The sequence below is a fragment of the Xenopus tropicalis genome, chromosome 3 (genome assembly GCF_000004195.4).
Source record: "Xenopus tropicalis strain Nigerian chromosome 3, UCB_Xtro_10.0, whole genome shotgun sequence".
Classification (NCBI taxonomy): domain Eukaryota; kingdom Metazoa; phylum Chordata; class Amphibia; order Anura; family Pipidae; genus Xenopus; species Xenopus tropicalis.
The window spans coordinates 98,376,971-98,399,258 of record NC_030679.2 but is presented as its reverse complement, the minus strand read 5'-3'; the positions used below and the strand labels follow the sequence as shown (position 1 = coordinate 98,399,258).

At 37.5% G+C, this 22,288-nt stretch overlaps 1 protein-coding gene across 1 annotated transcript in view; it reads right to left on the bottom strand.

Moving 5' to 3' along the window:
• thsd4 (thrombospondin type 1 domain containing 4) overlaps positions 1 to 22,288 on the bottom strand; it is a 354,761-nt gene that overhangs the window by 254,475 nt on the left and 77,998 nt on the right. Inside the window, exon 5 of the mRNA XM_018092415.2 lies at positions 2,253 to 2,595. Coding sequence (XP_017947904.2) covers positions 2,253 to 2,595 — 343 coding nt within the window. The remainder of the gene's footprint in view (positions 1 to 2,252; positions 2,596 to 22,288) is intronic.

The following is a 22,288-nucleotide window of genomic DNA, read 5'->3' as shown; positions in this document are numbered from 1 at the left end:
TGAGCTGAAATCTAGGGTCTCCACTAAGGAAAGAAACAGTCTAGTTAAGTTCCTGAGCCCCTTTCATTCCAATTCCATAAAAACAAAAATTCCAAAAATGTTTTTACAGGAAGATGATTAATGCCACATGTTTTCTGGCAGAGTATACGTTAATTCTCAAGCAAAAACACATTTGAAATGATGTTATTGGCTGTAGCTATAGATACACACAACAACATTACATGTAAATCAAAGATATAGAACTAAATCATTTTAGATGTCAATGAGCCCCTGCACTCTTTCAACTTCCTCTTTCCTTTAGTTCACCTCTGCCCTTCTTGAAGTCAATAATGTGTCTCAGTGTGTCTGTAATTGCTATAGTACGTTCATTATTTCAAAAAATGTAAAAAGGTCATTCATTCTCACAGGTTCAGTCTGAAGAGATTCTCCAGTAAAGCCCACCAATGTTGCAATGGAGCTAATGTGAGCTGCACATATGGGTTTTATGGTGCGTATTAATACCCACTGGGGAGCTCGCTTTCACCGCAACATTGAGTTTGAGGGCCTCTAAACTGCAAGTTTTGCCTAGGTAATTAATTGGGTAACACAGTTAGATTTTTCCAGGTCTGTTATCTTTCCATAATGTTATATTTGCCATAGCAAATCTACACACAATATAAAGAAAGCTATATATGTACAAAAGGTACAGTAAGACAGAGATGGGCCACGGAATGCAAGAAGAAGTTTAGCAGAACTTATCTTGATGAATATATGAATTTAATGAAGCCCATTTGTTAAACAAACTTATTGTACAGCGCTGTGGAATATGTTGGCGCTTTATAAATAAATGTTAATAATAATCTCTACTACTATTTTATGTCTATATTTGAAAACAAATTGTTAGCTTGCTATTTTACAAAAAAAAAATCAGTTCCTCTTTTTACACAAATAAAAATTGTTTGATGAACATTTTGGGTTATAAGCCAATTTTAAATATTTATTCTCCACCTTTTAATACAGGTTGACATGCAAAACATTAATGAAATGTGGCACAGATTATAGGTTAAAAAAAATAGGGTCTTTGTAAATTAAACATTAAATATTTGCTTTTATTAGTTTGCCTAATAGTGTGAGTATACATATTTAATAAATGTTTAAAAAAAAAAGGAATAGCCAGTTCACAACACCACAACACAGCCTGTAACAAAGCTGGTGTGAGCCAATGCTGCAGCCTGGCCCATGTATATATTAGGCTATATTGAGACATACTATATCACTGATGTATTCTCTTAGTAAACTTCCTTTTTTCCAATTTTTAAAAACGATTTCCCTTTTCTCTGTAGAAATAAAACAGTACCTGTACTTGATCCCAACTAAGATATAATTAATCCTTATTGGAGGCAAAACAAGCTTATTGGGTTTATTCAATATTTAAATGATTTTTAGCAGGCTTAAGTTATGGAGATCTAAATTACAGTAAGATCCCTTATCCGGAAAACCACAGGTCCCAGGCATTCTGGATAATAGGTCCCATACCTTGATCCTAACTAAGATAATTAATTCTTATTGGAGGTAAAGCAATCATGTCGGGTTTTGTTTAGTGTTTAAATCATGTTTAAAAAAAAAAAAAAAATTTTGCCTAATAAAAAAAACCCATAATTCTAAGCAACTTTCCAATATGATTAAACATGATTAGCGCTTTAAAAGTTATGTGCAAATGTAACTGCTATAGAAAGCAGCATTTACTGAACTCCTGGTTTTTACTTTTTAAACAATGTTGCAAGTGCCAGGCTCCTCCCGCAAGTTAGGTCTGTAAAAAAAAAATCTGCTGCCTTGTGTTACATTGTTTCAAAAGTCAGAGCCACCAAGGCAGAGAATAGAAAGGACAGACAAACACTGCTTTTAATAGCAGGTATATATACAAATAACTCAAAAACCATTACAAACTTGTAATCAATGGTTATTGCAAAGTTGCTTAGAATTATGTTTTCTCTTATTAGGCAAAAAAATATTTTTGGGGTTGACATGTCCTTTAATGTATGGAGATCCAAATAACAGAAAGACCCCTTATCCAGAAAACAACAAGTCCTAAGCATCTGTATAACAGGTCCTATAACTGTATTGCCTTTAAATCCTTATAAATCTAATACATCTTTCTGTGGATGACTAGGGTTTGTTTCATATTAGTAATTAAAGTGCCTAGATACATACGAAAAGCTTAAAGGTTTGATAGAGTAGCTTAAAAAATAATTACACATTAAATTTATACTTACATTTTTATTACACAGCTTGTACTGTTTGTAGGGTCCAATGCATGTTATTGCTGTGGCCCCACGTGGCACTTGCGGTTTCTCCTGCAATAGCTGGAGGGATGCCAACCCATGTCTGGAAATATCTGGGTATAAGCCCTGGGGTACTGAGGACACTTGTGAATAGGTGGCCTGCCGCTGGTTAACTAGTGCATCTGTACTCTGTTTATAAGTAGACTGGCGAACTGACTGACGCTGCCTCCGGGTTCTCCGAGCCTCCTGACCTGTATCCCTTTGTAGTGGCAATCCATACGGCACTTTTCCATACCCATAGGATCCTGGACTTATTAGACCTCGGGTTCTGTTTCTAAAACAAAAAAAAATAAAAATTATTGCAAAGCAATAAGTATTATATTATCAGTGAAATTGTCATGCACATTTTATTATTAAAGATACATCTGATACATTCTCAGCTATTATTAAAATAATGCTTCCACTAATAATAATGATAACAGTAAAATACGTTTCCCTGCAATAAGCAAGGGGTGAGTTATTATAATTATTACTATTATCAGAGAGAAAGAGTAGGTTGAGAGGCCCTGCTCAAATAAGTACATAGATAAGTAATAAGGTATTAATAACCCAACATTTCTATTGAATTTATATGCACTTCTCATCAGTGCTGGACATTTTACTTTTAATAAATATGATCACTTTCATACTACAGGTGATATTATTATCAGAAAACCCATTATTCAAAAAGACATATAATATGAAAAATCCTTTTTTTTTCTTAGTACTTTTCAAACAAAAACAGATTTTCCTTTTCTCTGCCATATTAAAAGATTATGTACTTTATGGTAACTAAACTATTATAATCCATATGTGTGGCAAAAGAATCCTAGTGAGTTTATTTAATGTTAAAACATTTTTTTTGCATTGCCACCATGTTTACTTGTGCAAATTATGGAAAGACCCCTAATGTGGAAAGCCCCAGGTCCGAGGTTTTCCAGATAATAAATCACATATCTGAGTTATGTTCTTGCTGAAGTACCTGTGAATACCACCTGAATAGTTACAGATGTTAGCTGAATTTTATAAGATAATGGAAAAAGATTCAGTTCAACTGCTAAGGGTAGATATGTGGACTACTTAATTATATTTAACAGTATCAAGTAGGAGATAATGCTTTGCTCTGTTAGGTCAACATAACCCTATTAAATTGCCCTGCAATGGTGCTGCTTGAAGATTTATTTCAGCATCTATAAGGCTTGTAAATTTACATTGAATTCATAAGGCATTTGAATAGTATCAAAGTTGCATTTCTTTATCCAGCTTAATCACAAAACAAAAACTGTAGTACCGTGTTAGCCAGTGTCAAAAATAATAATAAAAAAAAAACAACAAAACACAAATACAAGAGTATTGTAGAAATGATACCTATATTGGCTAACAATAAAAAGACATTGCAAGCTTTCGGAGCCTGATGAAGGGGCCTTAGAGCTCCGAAAGCTTGCAATGTATTCCTATTGTTAGCCAATATAGGTATCATTTCTACAATACTCTTGTATTTGTGTTTTGTTGTTTTTTTATTATTATTTTATCCAGCTTATAATTTCTTTTTTTAGCCATTATATCTTTGAAGAGATCCCTTGAACTGTGAAAGATATGTTGTCACTCCAGTGTAACAGATGGAACAAATATAGAGTGAGAATGAAGAAACTTAATGAGCTTTATTGTTACATAAATTTGCATAAATGCATGTAGTGTTAAATTGTATTCTAATATGGTTATCTATTATAAAGCTATCTCTCTTGCATGCAGGGGTGCCCTAGGCAACCCGGTTGGTGGCCTCGTCCCTGCACTCTACCCCCAATGCTTAATGTAGAGTGGCGAGAGCAATGACAATGGAGCGTGGATGAGCCTTAGCCTATCTACAATGTCAGTCGGCAATAGAAAGACTATTCCTTTGCTTACAGTTGAACCTTCCTTGCTTTTGGAGACAGGAAGGCAAAATACAGCAAGGGGGGGAATTATTTAGCTGCACTTTCACACATGTCTAAGGGGCTGATTTACTAACCCACGAATCCGACCCGAATTGGAAAAGTTCCGACTTGAAAACGAATATTTTGCGACTTTTTCGTATGTTTTGCGATTTTTTCGGATTCTGTACGAATTTTTCGGATCCAATACGATTTTTGCGTAAAAACGCGAGTTTTCCTATCCATTACGAAAGTTGCGTAAAAAGTTGCGCATTTTGCGTAGCGTTAAAACTTACGCGAAAAGTTGCGCATTTTTCGTAGCGTTAAAACTTAACGCTACGAAAAATGCGCAACTTTTCGCGTAAGTTTTAACGCTACGCAAAATGCGCAACTTTTTACGCAACTTTCGTAATGGATAGGAAAACTCGCGTTTTTACGCAAAAATCGTATTGGATCCGAAAAATTCGTAAAGAATCCGAAAAAATCGCAAAACATACGAAAAAATCGCAAAGTACCGATCATTACGAAAAAAACGCAATCGGACTCCATTCGACCCGTTCGTGGGTAAGTAAATCAGCCCCCATGTCTGCATGAGGATGAAGCTCCTCTTAGTCAGCCAATAAAGGTACAGGTATGGGACTTGTTATCCAGAATGCAAAGGACATGAGGTTTTCTGGATAAGGGGTCCTTCCATAATTTAGATCTCCATACCTTAAGGCTACTTAAAAATAATTTACATTCAAATTTGCCCCAAATAAGGATTCATTGTATGTTAGTTAGAATTATTTACAAGATATTGTTTTATTATTACAGAGGAAAAATGTTTTTTTTTAAATTTGAGTAATTTAATTATATTGATTATATAATGTCTATGGGGAATAGCCTTTCTGTAATTTGAAGCTTCCAGGATAATGGGTTTCCAGAAAACAGATCCCATACCTGTGCCACCTTTAAAAAACTTAAGTTATGTTTCACATAATTTTTTTCTCTAATAAGCCTCTTAATAAAGCGGCTGTCTCATTTTGAAGGCAACAACTTTGACTGATTTTCCCTCCTGCTAAATATCCAGTTTTTTAAAAGTCTTTCCTGGAAAAGGCATAGTTACAACTCACCAACTTCCACAACGTGTATAATCATCATACATAGGATCATACATACAAGGTATGTGAAAATGACCTTGTCCTTGTGAAAAAAACTTAATTTCTATGGTTTTCTGAGCCCTACTACAGCTTATCTTGAGAAAAACAAAAAGACTGGTATCCTTGCTCAAGGTTAGCTAACAAATTTTCAGACTTCATAGCAAGAATTAGTCTTTGCAGCTAAACTGGTGTTAGCAAAAAGGTAAGAGGTTTCAGTGGAGTCATCTTATTCAGTTGACTAACCATTTACAGAAACATGCCAGCTCATGGTAAATGAGTTTTGCTTCTGTTAATGCTACTTTTTACCTTCATCCCTGTTATTTCTCACACACAGCTGGGTGTGCTACCTGGAAGATACTTTGCGGCTAAAAGTGCATAGCTAACACTGACGTGACCTGCATTCTGCACACTGAGGTGTATGTGTATTTAATCACATAAGCATTGCTAATCTGTTTTTACTGGTTTTCTCATAGCCCTAAAGAATAAGCTTATGTTGTGCATGTGAGGTTGTTGGCAGAAATATTCTCTAAGTATTTCTGAACTCTGTTCCATGACTAGCGAGCAAAACAATCCATTCTATAGAAAAGCAGCTGTCCCTTCTAACAGCTGTTGTATGAATTAAACTTTGCATTTTTGAGTTGGATATGGCAATGTTATCCCACCTATGCATCTGCAGAAAACAACTCCCAGCGCCCTGAGTAGGTCAGTGCAGGGTTTTCACTGATGGGAGTTGTATACCTGCTGTAAAGAGCACTAGTTTTAAATATTTAAAAAGACTAATTTGTTGGAGGGTCATGGCCCAACACCAAAAATACCATCCAGGGCAGGGAGAGGTAAACAATAGTTTTGAGCATTAAAATTAATTGAAATTAGCTTTAAGAGTTAGAGCAGACACAGAAAAAGGCTTTTTACATGCAGGGAATTTTTAAAAAAAAGTTATGTGGAGTTGGTCAACTTTAAAAATTAGCAAAAGTGTGGAAGGGGCTAAACATTGTATGGGGCCAAAGTGATCTGGGGTGCCAAATGATAATTCTGTCCTCCTCCCTGCTGCCTTACCAATACCACATATGTGGTATTATATTATTATATTATATATGCAGGCTCCGAGATGTTGGGGCTCATTCGTGGACACAGAGTAAATTTGCACTTGGGAGGTAAACCAAAAGGTTGCAAACATTTCATTGGTTTCCATAGGTTTGTAGATTGTAAGCTCTTTTGGGCAGGGCTCTCTTCACCTCTTGTATCAGTTACTGATTGCTTTATATGTTACTCTGTATGTCCAATGTATGTAACCCACTTATTGTACAGCGCTGCGGAATATGTTGGCGCTTTATAAATAAATGTTAATGTAATGTTAATGTAATGTTACTGCCAAAGTTCATTAACCCCACAGGTTACTGCCCAGGTAAATAAGCTCATGTACAGTGTATAAGTATTTGGTTAAAGGATTTGCTCTGGATAATCAGGACAAGGACAATTTGCTATTTTACAGATTAAAACGAATACCAGTATCTTTCCATCATTTACCAGTGCATACCCATGGCTGCCTATCCTTGCCTCACATTTAATAAAGCAAGTGCTAATACAATTCTGATGTGGCACTGCATTTATTAGCACAGTAGGTTGAACTGAATAATGCAAAATGCACAATGAATCATGGAAATAATGCCTTCAGTCATGGAAGAGCTGTGCATTGCCACCATGTTTACCTCTTCTCCTCCTTCAGTGACCTCCTGTTACTTTGAAGCAGGAAAGTCTGGTTAGATTCATATGTCAGTCTGGTCTCCTTGGGAATGAAGGAAAGTCATTACATCTTCCAATGCTTCAAGCATTTAAAACAAAACAAAAACTAATTGATAGGAAACTATATGTGGCAGTGATTCATGGTGCCTGAATTCCACAGCTGTACTGCTCCAGTTTATATTACAGTTTTTATCATGGTTATTATAATTAGCAGCATATTCTATTACAGACATGTTTCTGTTACACTGGATGCCGTTAAAATGTAAAGTTAAGCCCAGGGGAAAGGAAGATTTTACTCCTAAAGTTAAGCAATTCCTCACATAGGGGAAAATATAATTGTGTTCCTAGGTGTATTGCCTTCCTTTCCTTATAACAGCCATTCCAAATACACTGCTAGACCTCCTGCCAAATAGGAAATGCATGTTCATATAGCACATTTTTTTCTCCCTTCTTTTCAATTGACCTTAACTGGACAAAATCAAACTAGTCACATTAGCCGCCAAAAAATCAAGGGTGTTGATGCAAAGACAGTTGAATGGGAATGCAAGCCAAAGCAGCTGTGCAGATCAGATCTTGCAGTACATAAGCAATACAGACACATGGTGACCTTCACCATTTGGAAGCCAAAGCCACAGCACAAAAGCAACATTTGGAAGGACAGCAATTCAAGTCTATATATTTTTGCTATCTCCATTTAATGGTTGCAGTTATTATGTGGGTATACCTGCAAAGGTTGTTAGTGTTACCATTGACAACATGCATTTTATGGTGCCTTAGTGTTTTGGATGTATAGATGAAGCAAGCAAGCTCAAGCCTGAAGCTAAACTGATTTACAGTGAGACCTTCTGTACTCTAATTAGGGCTCGTAAAGGATGTATCCTGTCCCAACCCAATTAAATGACTCTGGACCCCTGCCTGCAATGGAGAATGTCCAAGGTGACTTTATTATACCTCTGACACACTGTTCAATTCCAATTTTCTACAATATCCCCAGTAATAACTAGAAAAGCCCTTGGTTAGCTGTAAACTGAGACTAAAGATTACTGCAACACCCACTATAATATTCTAAAGAGCTGCCAAAGTAGAAGATAAGTAGAACCCTTTTCTTTGTTTCCATAGCTGTTCAGGGCTCATAATGAATCACGGCATAGCTCAGATCCTTAAAGGAAGGTACTGATTTGCCATGTCAGATAGTGTGTTATGTCATCCTCTCCACTTCTGTCAAGACACACAAGTTCAGCTATTGCTGTTCTTAAATGGAAATGCTGTAGAACAACGACACTTATTCTCAAGAGCTTTTTTTCTCTCTCATGAGAGATAAAAAATAAAAAAATTAAAAAAATTTGGAAAAAGCTCACAGTTTGTCAGAACTAGAGAAAAAAAACATATCTCAGATGATTTCCCCATTGTTCTTTTTACTATGGAGAAGCCAGGAACGAAAATAGATGTGAATACCACACAATATTTATTTCAAGGAATGATACCAGAAATTACACACTAATGCATAAGAAGTGAGAATAAGCCTTTTGGGCATACTTTTAAATGACATATCATGAACTGTTCCATTACTATTGTGTTATAGCAGATATCAGTGAAAAAGGACAGGCTTTTTAGGTCTATCTTACACAACAATCTCCTCATTATACCATTATACATTAGAGGTCCAGTACATGTGTGCAGCAGGGAGAGGGTTTTACACACTCAGTGAAACTGTGTTGGCCATACAGCTGCACAACAAACTCATACACACTTATACTGTCAGCTGTCACATGAGTAATAAGAACTAAAAAGATAATGATCATGTCACCACCCAAACACACACACTGGGGATTACAACTGATTCAAATAGGGTTAGTAAAAAAATATTTTCTGCAATGACCTCATATACAACCATATACTTTTTTTTACATAATAATCTTCCCTTAATCTGTAGAAGAATTAAATGAAAGATCAGATGGCCCTCACCTATACAAAGGGCAGGCTCAAGCAACGCACTACCTCACTAACCCAATTATCATGAAAATGATTTGAATAAAAATGTTATTGAATTCAACATTCCTTAGGGGCTGATTTACTTACCCACGAACGGGTCGAATGGAGTCCGATTGCGTTTTTTTTGTAATGATCAGTACTTTGCGATTTTTTCGTATGTTTTGCGATTTTTTCGTATGTTTTGCGATTTTTTCGGATTCTTTACGAATTTTTCGGATCCAATACGATTTTTGCGTAAAAACGCGAGTTTTCCTATCCATTACGAAAGTTGCGTAAATAGTTGCGCATTTTGCGTAGCGTTAAAACTTACGCGAAAAGTTGCGCATTTTTCGTAGCGTTAAGTTTTAACGCTAGGAAAATGCGCAGCTTTTCGCGTAAGTTTTAACGCTACGAAAAATGCGCAACTTTTTACGCAACTTTCGTAATGGATACGAAAAACTCGCGTTTTTACGCAAAAATCGTATTGGTAACGAAAAATTCGTACAGAATCCGAAAAAATCGCAAAACATACGAAAAAGTCGCAAAATGTTCGTTTTCAAGTCGGAACTTTTCCAATTCGGGTCGGATTCGTGGGTTAGTAAATCAGCCCCTTAGAGTTACGACCCCATTAAACATTTTACAATGTTATGCACAAATTCTTATTTATTTTTTAACATAATCCTGTAATTGTATTAAAAATCCAAATCTGATCATCGGAAATGTCCCTTTACATTTGCTATGCAAGGAGATACTCTGGTACACAGAACATTGGTTCAGCCAGACAGATCAAGTAGGGAAGTATCTGGATTCCAACAGAAGCTTTTATAAAGGGCCAAATGTAGGTTGTTAGATAAGAAACCCAGTTACTGAATGGCTCCAATGCCAAGTAGTCCCCCTGCACCCTTGTGGTTGCTTGCTTATCTCCGACAAAAGCCTGGCCTTGTTTAAGACACTGCATATAGCACAAGCATTTCTTCATTACATCCGGTTAGTGGGCACTTGCTCAAAATGAAGTAATTCCAACTGATAACTTAAAGAGAGCTGCAAATTAGAAGTGATTTAACACGCAGTGTCAAATTTGCTCCAGACATTAAGAAGCTACTGTATATACTTGAGTATAAGCCTAGTTTTTCAGAACCCAAAATGTGCTAAAAAAGTCACTCTCGGCTTATACTTGAGTCGGGTGCCATGGTTCCCTCCAGACTAGCACCCTCTGTCCTTTGTGTGCAAATTAGGCCGCCTGCAACCAGACCCTCCAGTGCCCTGGCCTGCTCCCAGTCGCAATACTTATTTCCCCTTATGTGTCCTTTGGGACCGGGTCTGCTGCCAGTTTGCCAATGTGCAATGAGCGTGATGCTGGCATCCTTCACGCTGGACACAGAGGTGCCGGCGCGTAAGGGAGAGAGGGAGTGGTTGCTTAATCTACCATTCTCACATGTCCCATTCTGCACTAGACATTGCACTTTATATTCTATATAAACTATATATAGTTTTGAAGGATTTTAACTCTTTGGGGCCGATTCACTAAAGGTCGTTAACGCTTATCGCATACGTTATTGCGTTAAAAAGCATCCTTCATGATTCACAAACACATATGAAGCGTTAAACGCATAAAATGTGGCGATAATTACTGTGAAACTTAATGCCTCCCAGGAGTAGGCATTACTGAACAAAATTGCAGCTGGTGATTGTCTGTGGTGACAAGATGGAGTTTGCAGTCAGATATTTTCAAGTATGTGATCTTCCTAGTGTGATGCATGCTTGTGTTTTCAGGGAAATGGTAATTTTCAGATCAGTAATTTACAGAAAATAACTGCTACGTGCGTAATAGCGTGCGCTAATATCAAAATATCAAGTGTGGCGAAAAATATTGCATGCTTCGGAAATTATAGTGCATGCATTAAAATATCGCTTAAAATCACTCATCGCCAGATAAATAATGCCAAGAACAGCACTTCTTAATTCAGACAAGTGTCCTTTTAGTGAATCAATTGTTAACTTGCAAAAAATAAGAGATAATATTTTTAACGCATGCTATAAATAGCACTTGTTTTATCGACCTTTAGTGAATCGGCCCCTTTGTGTTTTAGCTTGGTTACTGATTGAGCTAAGGAGGTAGTACTCTTAAGGTTTTATTGTTGATACCATATTGTTTTTGTTGACCCTCTTCTCCACTTACAGAACTAGTTTACTGTTTTTCTTTGAAATAAATATTTAAAACATATACCCCACTGATGCCTCAATTAATGTAATTTTATCTGTATTTATTTTGATTATCGAAACTTAGCAGTAGCTGCTGTATTTCCCACCCTAGGCTTATACTCGAGTCAATAAGTTTTTCCAGTTTTCTTAGGTAAAATTAGGTACCTCGCCTTATATTCGGATCGGCTTATACTCAAGTACATATGGTTTGCTTGGAGCCATAATATCAAAAAATTTCTACACAAATCATGGATGTCCATCCCCACCCAGGGGCAAATTTATTATGCTTTGAAAAAACGCATCATTTTTATGTGTTTTTTTTCTTCCGCTAGAACTTAATGGCTTGAGATCTGGTTTTCAGACAGCAAACTTCTCCATTTTTACACAGCTTTTTTTTCGGTGAATTTAATTTTACACAGCATAATAAACAGTCTCTACACAATAGCTGGAAGGCACAAGTTGGCCATTCTTGACATGAATATTAAAGGGATTATGTCATGATTTTTATGGTGTACTTTTTATTTATAAATTACACTGTTTATATAGCAAATAAGTCACTCTTATCATTTTAAATGTTATTCTAAAACCAATAAATATATACCTGGATTTTTTGAGTGCTATTCTGATATCTACCACTTTTAGCAATACAGGTATCTGCTATCTTGCTACCTTTCCATTGTTCTGCTGATCAGCTGCTGGGAGGGGGTGAAATCACAGGTCCCATGGCTGTGGCACCCTGGGGAATTAAGAATATGGCTAGCCCCATGTGAAATGTCAAAATTAAATTAAAAAAAAACTTTTAAGCTTTTAAAAAACAGACTTCAATGCAGGATTCTGCTGTAGACGCTCTATTAAGCACTTTGGAAAAAACATGTTTTCACATGACAGTATTCCTTTAACTGCAAACAATTGTTACCTATATGTCATTTGTATTTTCACCATTTAACATTTTTTAACCATGGGGCCCTGTGACAAATGACACAGAAGAAAAGAAATCCTGTCTTTCTTTTTCTTTTTGAGAGTGCACCGTTTATGTGAGTGCTTATGATTGTATTAACATAGACATTTCTGATAAAGTTTACTTAGTTTTTACCTTTACTTCTCCTTTAAAACCAGCTCTAAGAGACAACCCATGATAATAACTATGGCACCACATCACAAAGGATTATTATTGTTCCCAAGTGAATAAAGTATGAGGTCAAAACCAGAGACGTTTCTCCCAACAGGGAAACACCAGTATCCGCCAAGAAATACAGCAGTGTGTACTTCTAACATTATTACAACTATCATAACTCTGCTTCAAGTGCACTAGCAAGCAGCTTGGCTCAGAGCATCGGTTGTTACAGCCAGGACCTTTTTGCCAGCAAGCGTATATAGCAGAAAGTAGCAAACCATACTGTACATCTTTAATAATAAACCTGAAGAGAGCATGACGTTAAGCAATTTCAATAGGGGGGCAGTTACTACATCTACCACAGGCTGGGATTGGGAACAAGAAAACAAAGTGGTTTTCAATACAGACTAATTGAGGGAGGTGGATTTTAAAAAAATGAGTGTGGCTTTATACTAATCTCAAAAAAACACCTGCTGGAATTTGTCTTGGCAAAATCTAAAGCAAAACATTTTGCCAAGTTGAAACACAAATATAGTTGGAATACAAAAAGTATGTTAAGTCTTTTGAAGTTTCCGTTTCACCTCTTTTTTATTTTTGGAAAATGGTTCCTTTACCAGAATACTGTACAGTCTGTCCTGGCTCTACCTATTACAGTTAATTAAAGAATCCTCAGACCTACAGTGCTGTAGCTTTAGTCACAGCTGCAACTACAGGGTTTTTTTTTTTAAGGAGACCTACATCTGAACTAAAGACGTAGGCTAGAAATGTTGCTCATTACGTTTTGGTCTTCTGTTCCAACCCAAGGCACCCACAGGCCTTTAGCAGGGAAGATCTGTGCACCCAAAGAAGCCCCCAGTAGCTCCCCATCTTCCTTTCTGCTGATTCTCTGCACATGCTCTATGCTGCTGTCACTTACTGAGCTTAGGGACTGACTCACAATATACTGTTTATATAGGATATAAATTTCACAATATAAAAGGCTGATTAGTAAATAAAACAGATGATTTCTGCATGACAGGTCTGAAACCAGTTCAATTAGCATAAAAAATTAATAATCAGCTCTGTAGCACCACCCTCTATGACAGACAAACTTCATTTTCTGTGTAATAATGTGCTATCACCCCTAAGCTTAGATGCTTAACAGCTGCCCATAGCCCACTGAGCATGTTAGTGTCACTGACACTTCTAACAAAATATAAGATGGTCACTTTAACAACTTTGATATACTGGATCATTATTACTATAGAGATGCTGAACCTTTAGTCTGGTTCAATAAGTTCAGTATATAAAATATGGCATTTCTTGCCATATTTATTTTTAGGGTTTAGTGCTCCTTTAAGAAAATAAAAAAATAAAGACAGTGTGGCTTCTGGAGGAAGGAGTAGGCAACCATACCTTGGAACCCTCTGATGGGTTTGGTAATGTTCAGTGTTCAATACCCAGAACACCTTAACCTTAAAATGAAGGAGATGATATTATACAAAGAAACAGACACTGCTGTCACACAAGAGTTTACATCAAGAGCAGGGATTCTTAACCTGTGGGTTGGGATTTAAACATGTCTCCCCTTGTTATTTAAAGTGGGTCTCCATGATCCCCTTAAAAAGAGTAAAACTCCTTTCAACAATAAAAAGAGCTACTTAAATTATGTTAAAAATGCATTTTGTTTGGAAAAGCCAGACTGTTTTTCAAAATAAATATATATATATATACATGTACAGTCATATGAAATAGTTTGGGAACCCCTCTGAATTCTTTGGAGTTTTGTTTATCATTGGCTGAGCTTTCCAAGTAGCAACTTCCTTTTAATATAGAACATGCCTTGTGGAAACAGTAGTATTTCAGCAGTGACATTAAGTTTATTGGATTAACAGAAAATATGCAATATGCATCATACCAAAATGAGACAGGTGCATAAATTTGGTCACCCCAACAGAGATATTATATCAGTACTTAGTTGAGCCTCCTTTTGCAAATGTAACAGCCTCCAGACACCTCCAATAGCCTTTGGTGAGTGTCTGGATTCTAAATGGTGGTATATTTGACCATTTGCCCATACAAAATGTCTCCAGATCAGTTACATTTGAAGGCTGCAGAGCAGGGACAGCCTCCCTCAAATCATCTCATGGATTTTCAATGATATTCGAGTCGGGGGACTGTGACAGCCATTCCAGAATGCTGTACTTCTCCCTTTGCATAAATGCCTTTGCAGATTTCCAACTGTGTTTAGGGTCATTGTCTTGCTGGAATATCCAACCCCTGCGTAACTTCAACTTTGTGACTGAAGCTTGAACATTATCCTGAAGAATTTGTTGATATTGGGTTGAATTCATCTGATCCTCAACTTTAACAAGGACCCCAGTCCTTGACTTAGCCACACAGCCCCACAGCATGATGGAACCTCTACCAAATTTGACAGTAGGTAGCAGGTGTTTTTCTTGAAATGCGGTGTTCTTCTTCCGCCATGCAAAGCTCTTTTTGTTATGACCAAATAATTATATTTTTGTCTCATCAGTCCAAAAGACTTTGTTCCAAAATGACTGTGGCTTGTCTAAATGAGCTTTTGCATGCAACAAGCAACTCTGTTTGTGGCTTCTTTCTCATCACCCTGACATAAAGATGTTCTTTGTGCAAATTGCGCTGAATTATAGAATGATGTACAAATACTCCCATCTGCACCCAGATGTTCTTGCAGGTCTTTGGAGGTGATTAGGGATGTAGCGAACCTCAAAAAAAAAGTTCGCGAACTTACGCCAAAAAGTGCGAAAGTTCGCGAACTTTGCGAACCCCATAGACTTCAATGGGAAGGTGAACTTTAAAACCTAGAAAAGCCATTTCTGCCCAGAAAACTGATTTTAAAGTTGTTTAAAGGGTGCCACGACCTGGACAGTGGCATGCAGGAGGGGGATCAAGGGCAAAAATTTCTCTGAAAAATACGTTGTTGACACAGCGTTGCGTAAAAACGCAAGCTATTCCTATGTATACGCAAAGGCAGCTGGCAGACCTAGCGGAAATACGCGGCGTTTTTTGCTATTTTGCACTATTAGCACCATGGAAATGGGATTTGCTTACATCACCAGTACTAGGCTGAAAAACGCCATGTGTGGCTTGTGCGGCGTTTTTAGGCCGAGAAAAAAGGCAAACTCAAATTGCGAACATCGCGAAAAGTTCGCGAACTTGCGAACACCCGATGTTCGCGCGAATTAGTTCGCCGGCGAACAGTTCGCTACATTTCTAGAGGTGATCTTTGGGTTGTCTGTAGCCATTCTCACAATCCTCTGCATATGCCGCTCCTGTATTATTCTTGGCCTGCCAGACCTGGGTTTTACAGTAATTGTGCATGTGGCCTTCCATTTCCTGATTACATTCCTTACAGTTGAAACTGACAGTTTAAACCTTTGAGATAGCTTTTTGTAGCCTTCCCCTAAACCATGATACTGAACATTCTTTTGTTTTCAGATCTTTTGAGAGTTGCTTTGAGGATCCCATGCTGTCACTCTTCAGAGGAGAGTCAAACAGAAGCACAACTTGCAATTGGCCACCTTAAATACCTTTTCGTATGATTGGACACACCTGCCTAGGAAGTTGAAAGCTTAACGAGCTAATTCAACCAATTTGGTGTTGCCAGTAATCAGTATTGAGCATTTACATGCATTCAAATTAGCAAAATTACCCACATTTTTCCAAAGCCAGTTTTTCACATTTGATTTAATTTCATACAACTAAATACTGCTTCATTAAAAATCATTGTTCAGAAAACACCCCAGTACTCAAATGTTCCTGGATAATTAAAGACACACCACTGTTATCTCTTTTGTTGAAAGTGGGGTAAATTATTATGCATGCTGAGAGGGGTTCCCAAACTTTTTCATTTCATATGACTGTATGTATATAGCCCAGGATATTTTGGGCATTAAAGAAAAGACCCAAGGCACTAAGGAACTCTATCATCCCAATAACCCCAATTCCACAGCCTCGTCCCCTCACATACTTTACCTTTTAAAAAAAAATACTACACAGAAAATTCTTAATACATTTCCTTTAGCATATTAATGTTTTTCTTAGAGTGCAATGAATTTGTAACCAAGGATTAATATTTTGAAAGAGCACAATAGCAACCAAGATTAATTGTTCCAAAAATGCATCAAGATAAAAATGTATTAGATGCACTTAGCCCACATTATATATAATTGATCACTGACTTATGCCGGAGGGAATGCAATTAATTGTGACAGACAACTATGAAAAAAAAGCTAAAGCATGAAATTCAAGCTTCAGGCTGCAAATACCTGTAAAGAATAATTCAGGCATAAACAAACAGGCATTCCAAAAACCAAACTCAGGAACTACATGAAAATTCATATTCTGATTTTCCCCTAAATTTTAAACTGTGCTCATACTGAAAATTCTCAGATAAGTCATAAAACAAACAATAATTCAGAGAAGAACGCTAAACATGTTTGGTAGAACAGGTTTTAAGGTTGCTCCTGCCCTGGTTTTGCCAAAAAATCACTTGTGTTCCATTACTTAATGAAATGCCAATAAAATGAGACACAAGAAATCTCAGCATGCACAGAGAACAGGGACGGTAGGCTGAATTATTTTACCAACCACAATAATTTGAGTCCAATTTAAACCTATAAAAGTCAGGAAGCAGCTTATGGTAGATGGGTGATGCATAGCAGTATTTTCCTAATACTTTTTATTTTAGATGTACTAAGGTATAACTGCAAAAATACATTTAAGTTCCTTAAGAATGAGGTCTCTCTACATGTTCTTACCAGGCCTCCTGAGAACTACAAATGGGAATTAGGAAAAAGAGAAATAAGTGCTCCTGGCATAGCATAATTGCCTGACAAACAGTATCAGATATATGGCCTAGCTGGAAGCAAAAGTACAGAACTATAAACTCATTTCCAGTTCACCATAGTAAGTGGCTTAAAATGTTCTTTTTGTATTACTCTAAAGGGTCCTTAAAGGCTAAAAGGGCATAACTTTTTTTCATAGTGAGTCCCATTTCCTATGGCAAAAAATGGGTGGCATGAGTGCATCCTAAATGGGCTAAAATAATACGTGGGCCTTGGAAAACATGGCCATAAATACTTTAGTTTTTAAACCACACAAGAAAACAAAAAAGGAAAGCAGACAGAAACATGGGTAGGGCAAACAATATGAGGGCAGTTCACTACCACTAGATAGACATGGAGACTCTGAGAATGTGCCCCTGGTGCCCATAGCTTGGCATACTGTACTGTTGATGCATCTTAACTCTATGATGATGGAGGATATGATAAGACAAGCATTGTAAATAGCAAAAGAAATCTACTACTAGAAGCCTACTAGAACATAAAAAATAAAAGCAAGAGTCTGATTGGTTACAATAGGCCACTAACCTGCTACACATTAGCATACATTTGTCAATCAGCCCTTATGTCTACAGAACAGTATTTGAACAGCTTTGAAAAGTCATTTTAAGTAAGTCACCCAGCCAGAATGAGATGAGGGCATGGCTTGGTCTGACTGGGACATCACCTCCTGGCCAAGAACCTACCACTGACATGGCTGCAGAAACTTTAAAGGACAAGGAAAGTCCAATCAACTTGTTTTATAATCTGAAATGCCTACATAGAATATGTTATTTGAAATGCCTACATAGAATATGCTATGTAATGCCCTTCAATAATCTTAACTCGCATTATTTTTGGTGCAGTAGATTCTCCTTTCCAAAAATAGCGCTGCAAGAGCATGCAAGAGGTCCTTCCGACTGACCCGAGGGCACCCACTCCATTTAGAAGAAAGAAGATTCAGTTTAAATATTCGGAAAGGGTTTTTTACTGTGAGATCTGTGAAGTTGTGGAATTCCCTCCATGAACCAGTTATACTGGCTGATACATTATATAGCTTTAAGAAGAGGTTATATGGCTTTTAAGCAAGTGAGGGAATACAGGGTTATGGGAGATAGCTCTTAGTAAAAGTTGATCCAGGGACTGGTCTGATTGCCATCTTGGAATCGGGAAGAAATCTTTTCCCCTCTGCGGTGGATTAGAGAGGCTTCAGATGGGTTTTTTTTACATTCCTTTGGATCAACTAGCAGTTAGGCAGCTTATATATAGGTATTATGGTTGAACTTGATGGACGTATGTCTTTTTTCAACCTAACTTACTATGTTACATTTAAGTGGTATGTACCATATGTTGCATCTATGATAAACAGGCATTCCTTGTCCTTTAAGCAAAGTAAAAGTTCTTATATTCTTATTTTCTATACTGTGCTACTACAAATACATACCTCCCAACAATTTGAAAATGGAAAGAGGGAGAAAAAGAAGTGGCGCATGTAGCGCGTCGAATTTTTTTTGACCATGTCCATTTTTGAGAAAATACTAAATACCACTCCCATTTGACTAAATTTGGCAAGTTATTTAAAGCTTGAACACATTTATGGAGGTTTTGGGATCGTTTTATGAGTTATTACAGTTTTGCTAATGAAGATGAAATTGCCCTTTAAGCTGCAAGTCACAGTTCCCCCCAAAAGACCTGCTTATCTTATTAGTTACAAATGGATCTAAGTGCAGGTGTGGCTTGTTAACTTTCTGGGCTTTCTGCCAAAAGCCCACTTATTTAATTAAATGTGAGAAACAATGTATCTAAGTACAGGTGAAGCTTGTTAAGATTTCTGGGCTCTCTGCCAAAAGCTACTTTTTAATTAAGCTTGAGACACATTTGTATCTTTTTTAGTTCAGTGCAGGAGATCAGAGGGAAATAAGGGGGGGGGGGTCAACCTATTTCTAAACAGTAAAATGAAAATCTTACAGTAAAAATGTGTACTACGTTTAATAAACCATAGCAACCAATCATAAGGTACCATGTACCGCTTACCGGTTTGAAAACAAACATTCTAACTGGTTGCTATGGGTTGCTAGATCTGGGGACAAAACTTGCTCTTTTATTTACTCCCTAAGGGCACAGATTTATATCAAACAAATCATAAAGCTTTTGTAATTTGGAAATGAACAAAACCTTGTGTTTTGGCCAGCACAGCAGTTCAAAACATTACTGACTTCATATTAAACTTGATCCACAGATTATGTTCAGAACAAAGGCATCTTAATTTATGCTGCGGTATGAGCCTAGCAAAAAGAGAAGAGAACATTTCAAGGGTTTATGATAACACAGGCAATTGCTCTGAATTATATTTTCCAGATGGGTGCACCCATACAAAATGTTCCCCGCTGCTTATAATTGTAAGGTTTACAGACATGCAGAGTATCAAACGAAGAGCCTCTATCAACAGGCCTGTGACAATCTTTTCTACAAATCATGATGATAAACAGATTTTATGTGATCTCCAGAATACATAAATAAAGTTAAACCAACCATGTTCAGTTATTTTATGCTGTATTTAAGCAATGTAAGCAGTTTGGGGCTATAAGAAGAACAAAGGAACGTCTTTCTAGTTTAAGCAGTATGTTCTACAGATATATCCCATTTGTATCCTTTGTTCCATGTGTACTATATCTGTGTAAGTGCTAACACATAAGGGTTTGGATTTAAAAAACAAAAACAAAAAAACACACACAGAAGATCCACAAATCAAAAACAGCATAATACTGAACATCAATTTATTTTATGTCCTCAGTCATGTTTTTATTATAAAAAGTGATAAGCAAACTTACGACAAAGATTTTGGGAAATTGAAAAATGCTTGCATTGGAGTCAATGGGAAGGCAAAATTACATTGTGACTTCATAGAACATAGGGTTAAGCCTATGATTAAGTGCCTTGTGCATGAAAAGTGTAAGCACTGGTGGCGCAGCATGCGCTGTAGAGTCAAAAAACCCACTTTTTTGTTTTCCTCTACTGCGCATGAGTAGCCAGCACAAAGAGAGAACATGGAAGAGGATCACTCGGCAGGGCGTTATTTTTTTTTTTTTTTGCCAACAGGAGCATCAGCCTGGGGTATTAGGTAAGTAAATACAATCCCTGGGGGGTGCCTAACATTTCAGCACCTCCAGTGATTCGACCTTTACTTCTCATTTAAATAAAGTCTGCAGATTATTTACCAAAGCCTGTTTGTGGGATCTGTGGATGCTTGCTGTTTGTTCACGGTATAATTCTTTTTCAGTTGACACTGTATAAAACAAAAAAGAGTTGCCATGCTCTGAGCTTCTTGATTGAGATTGCCCCTTTCCTGATATCGCTCAGAATGTCCATAAGAATATGCATGTACAGAAGATCAGGATCTAGGAACTATAACACCCCACATTCCCATTAGAGAACTAGGAAGTCATACCTCCCAACTGTCCCTCTTTACCCGGGACAGACCCGATTTTTCCACCCTGTCCCGCAGTCCCAGATTGTTCTTCAAATGTCCCGCTTCCTCTGTCTGCGTCCCCCGGCTCTTCTTCTCCCCATGATGCCACACTCACATCTCTGGGGAGCACTGCTTCTTCTGCATCTTCCGCTCAGTTCCATTCATTTAGGTGAATGTGGTGCAGAGGCTGGGGTGCTCACAAGAGGCGCGAGTGTGACATCACAGGGAGAAGAAGAAGCCGGGGGACGCAGCCGGAGGAAGCAGGTGGGTGGTGGGGGTAGCCGCAAGAAGCAGGGGGACGCTCGGAAGGTCGTTGCGGGGAAGCTGAAGGATGTTGGGGAGGATGCTGGGGGGAGCTGGAGGATGCTGCAGTGGGAATCGGACCATGGGGGAGGACCAGCAATGTTTTAGGGGGCCATGGGCTGGCTAGCAATGTTTTAGGGGGTCCCTGCCCTGGCACCAATGCAAAATGTAACACCTGGCTACCAATGTTTTAGGGGGGCCTGGCTACCAATGTTTTAAGGGGCCCTGGCCACCAATATTTTATGGGGCCCTGGCTACCAATGTTTTACGGGGCCCTAGCTACCAATGTTTTACAGGGCCCTGGCTACCAATGTTTTAGGGGGCCCTGGCTACCAATGTCTGTGTGTCCTTTGTACTGATGGGACTTCATGCAGCTCTGGTGATTTTCTGAGTTTTTAATTGTTTAGAAATTGATATTAGAGATGCTGAGGGTCAATATGTAGTATGGGATGCTTGTGCTATACTGAGTTTGTCATGATATACAGGTGCCACAGTGCCTAATGAAATCCTTAGGGCCACAATATATTATAAAACCCAATAGGATTGCTTTACATACAATAAGGATTATTTATATCTTAGTTGGGATAAATTACAAGGCACTGTTTTATTACTACAGAGAAAAAGGAAATCAGTTTTAAAATTTTTAATTATTTGATTAAAATGGAGTCTATGGGAGACAGGCTTTCCGTAATTCTGAGCTTTCTGGATAACAGGTTTCCGGATAAGGGATCCCATACCAGTAATAGGTCAACCTACGATTCCATGCTGCACAATTTTTAATAATTCCCTTGTATTTATTTTCTTTAGATCCCCGACTTCTTATTTCCTTTAGGTTAACACGACCTGGTACGATTATAAAAAGACCACTTTGAACTGCAGCATAAAAACATCAGATATTAGACTGTGAATTAGTTACTATAAGTCAAGAAGTGAAAGGAACACAATTTTTATTGGCACACCTGTAGAAGTCTTAAAATATAACTTTTAATTTTATTAACAAATAAAATATATCTTAAAATTGGTAAAGCGAAAAGAAAAAGGGAAGAAAGATTAAAATATAAAATGACACACCCTAGATCTATCTATTGTACTAGGCTCCAATGCCTATCAAAAGATTGGCAACTATTTTGCCACTTTGTTCGTGTTGCTGTCAAATGTTTCAATAATGATTACAAGCAACTTATGTAGCGATTGTTGGAAGTCTTTTACTGTTTCCAGAGATCACCATTCATGTCTCAGGGGATATTTCTTTGCAATACGGGCAGTAGTTTTGAGGTAAGTATCGTTGACGGC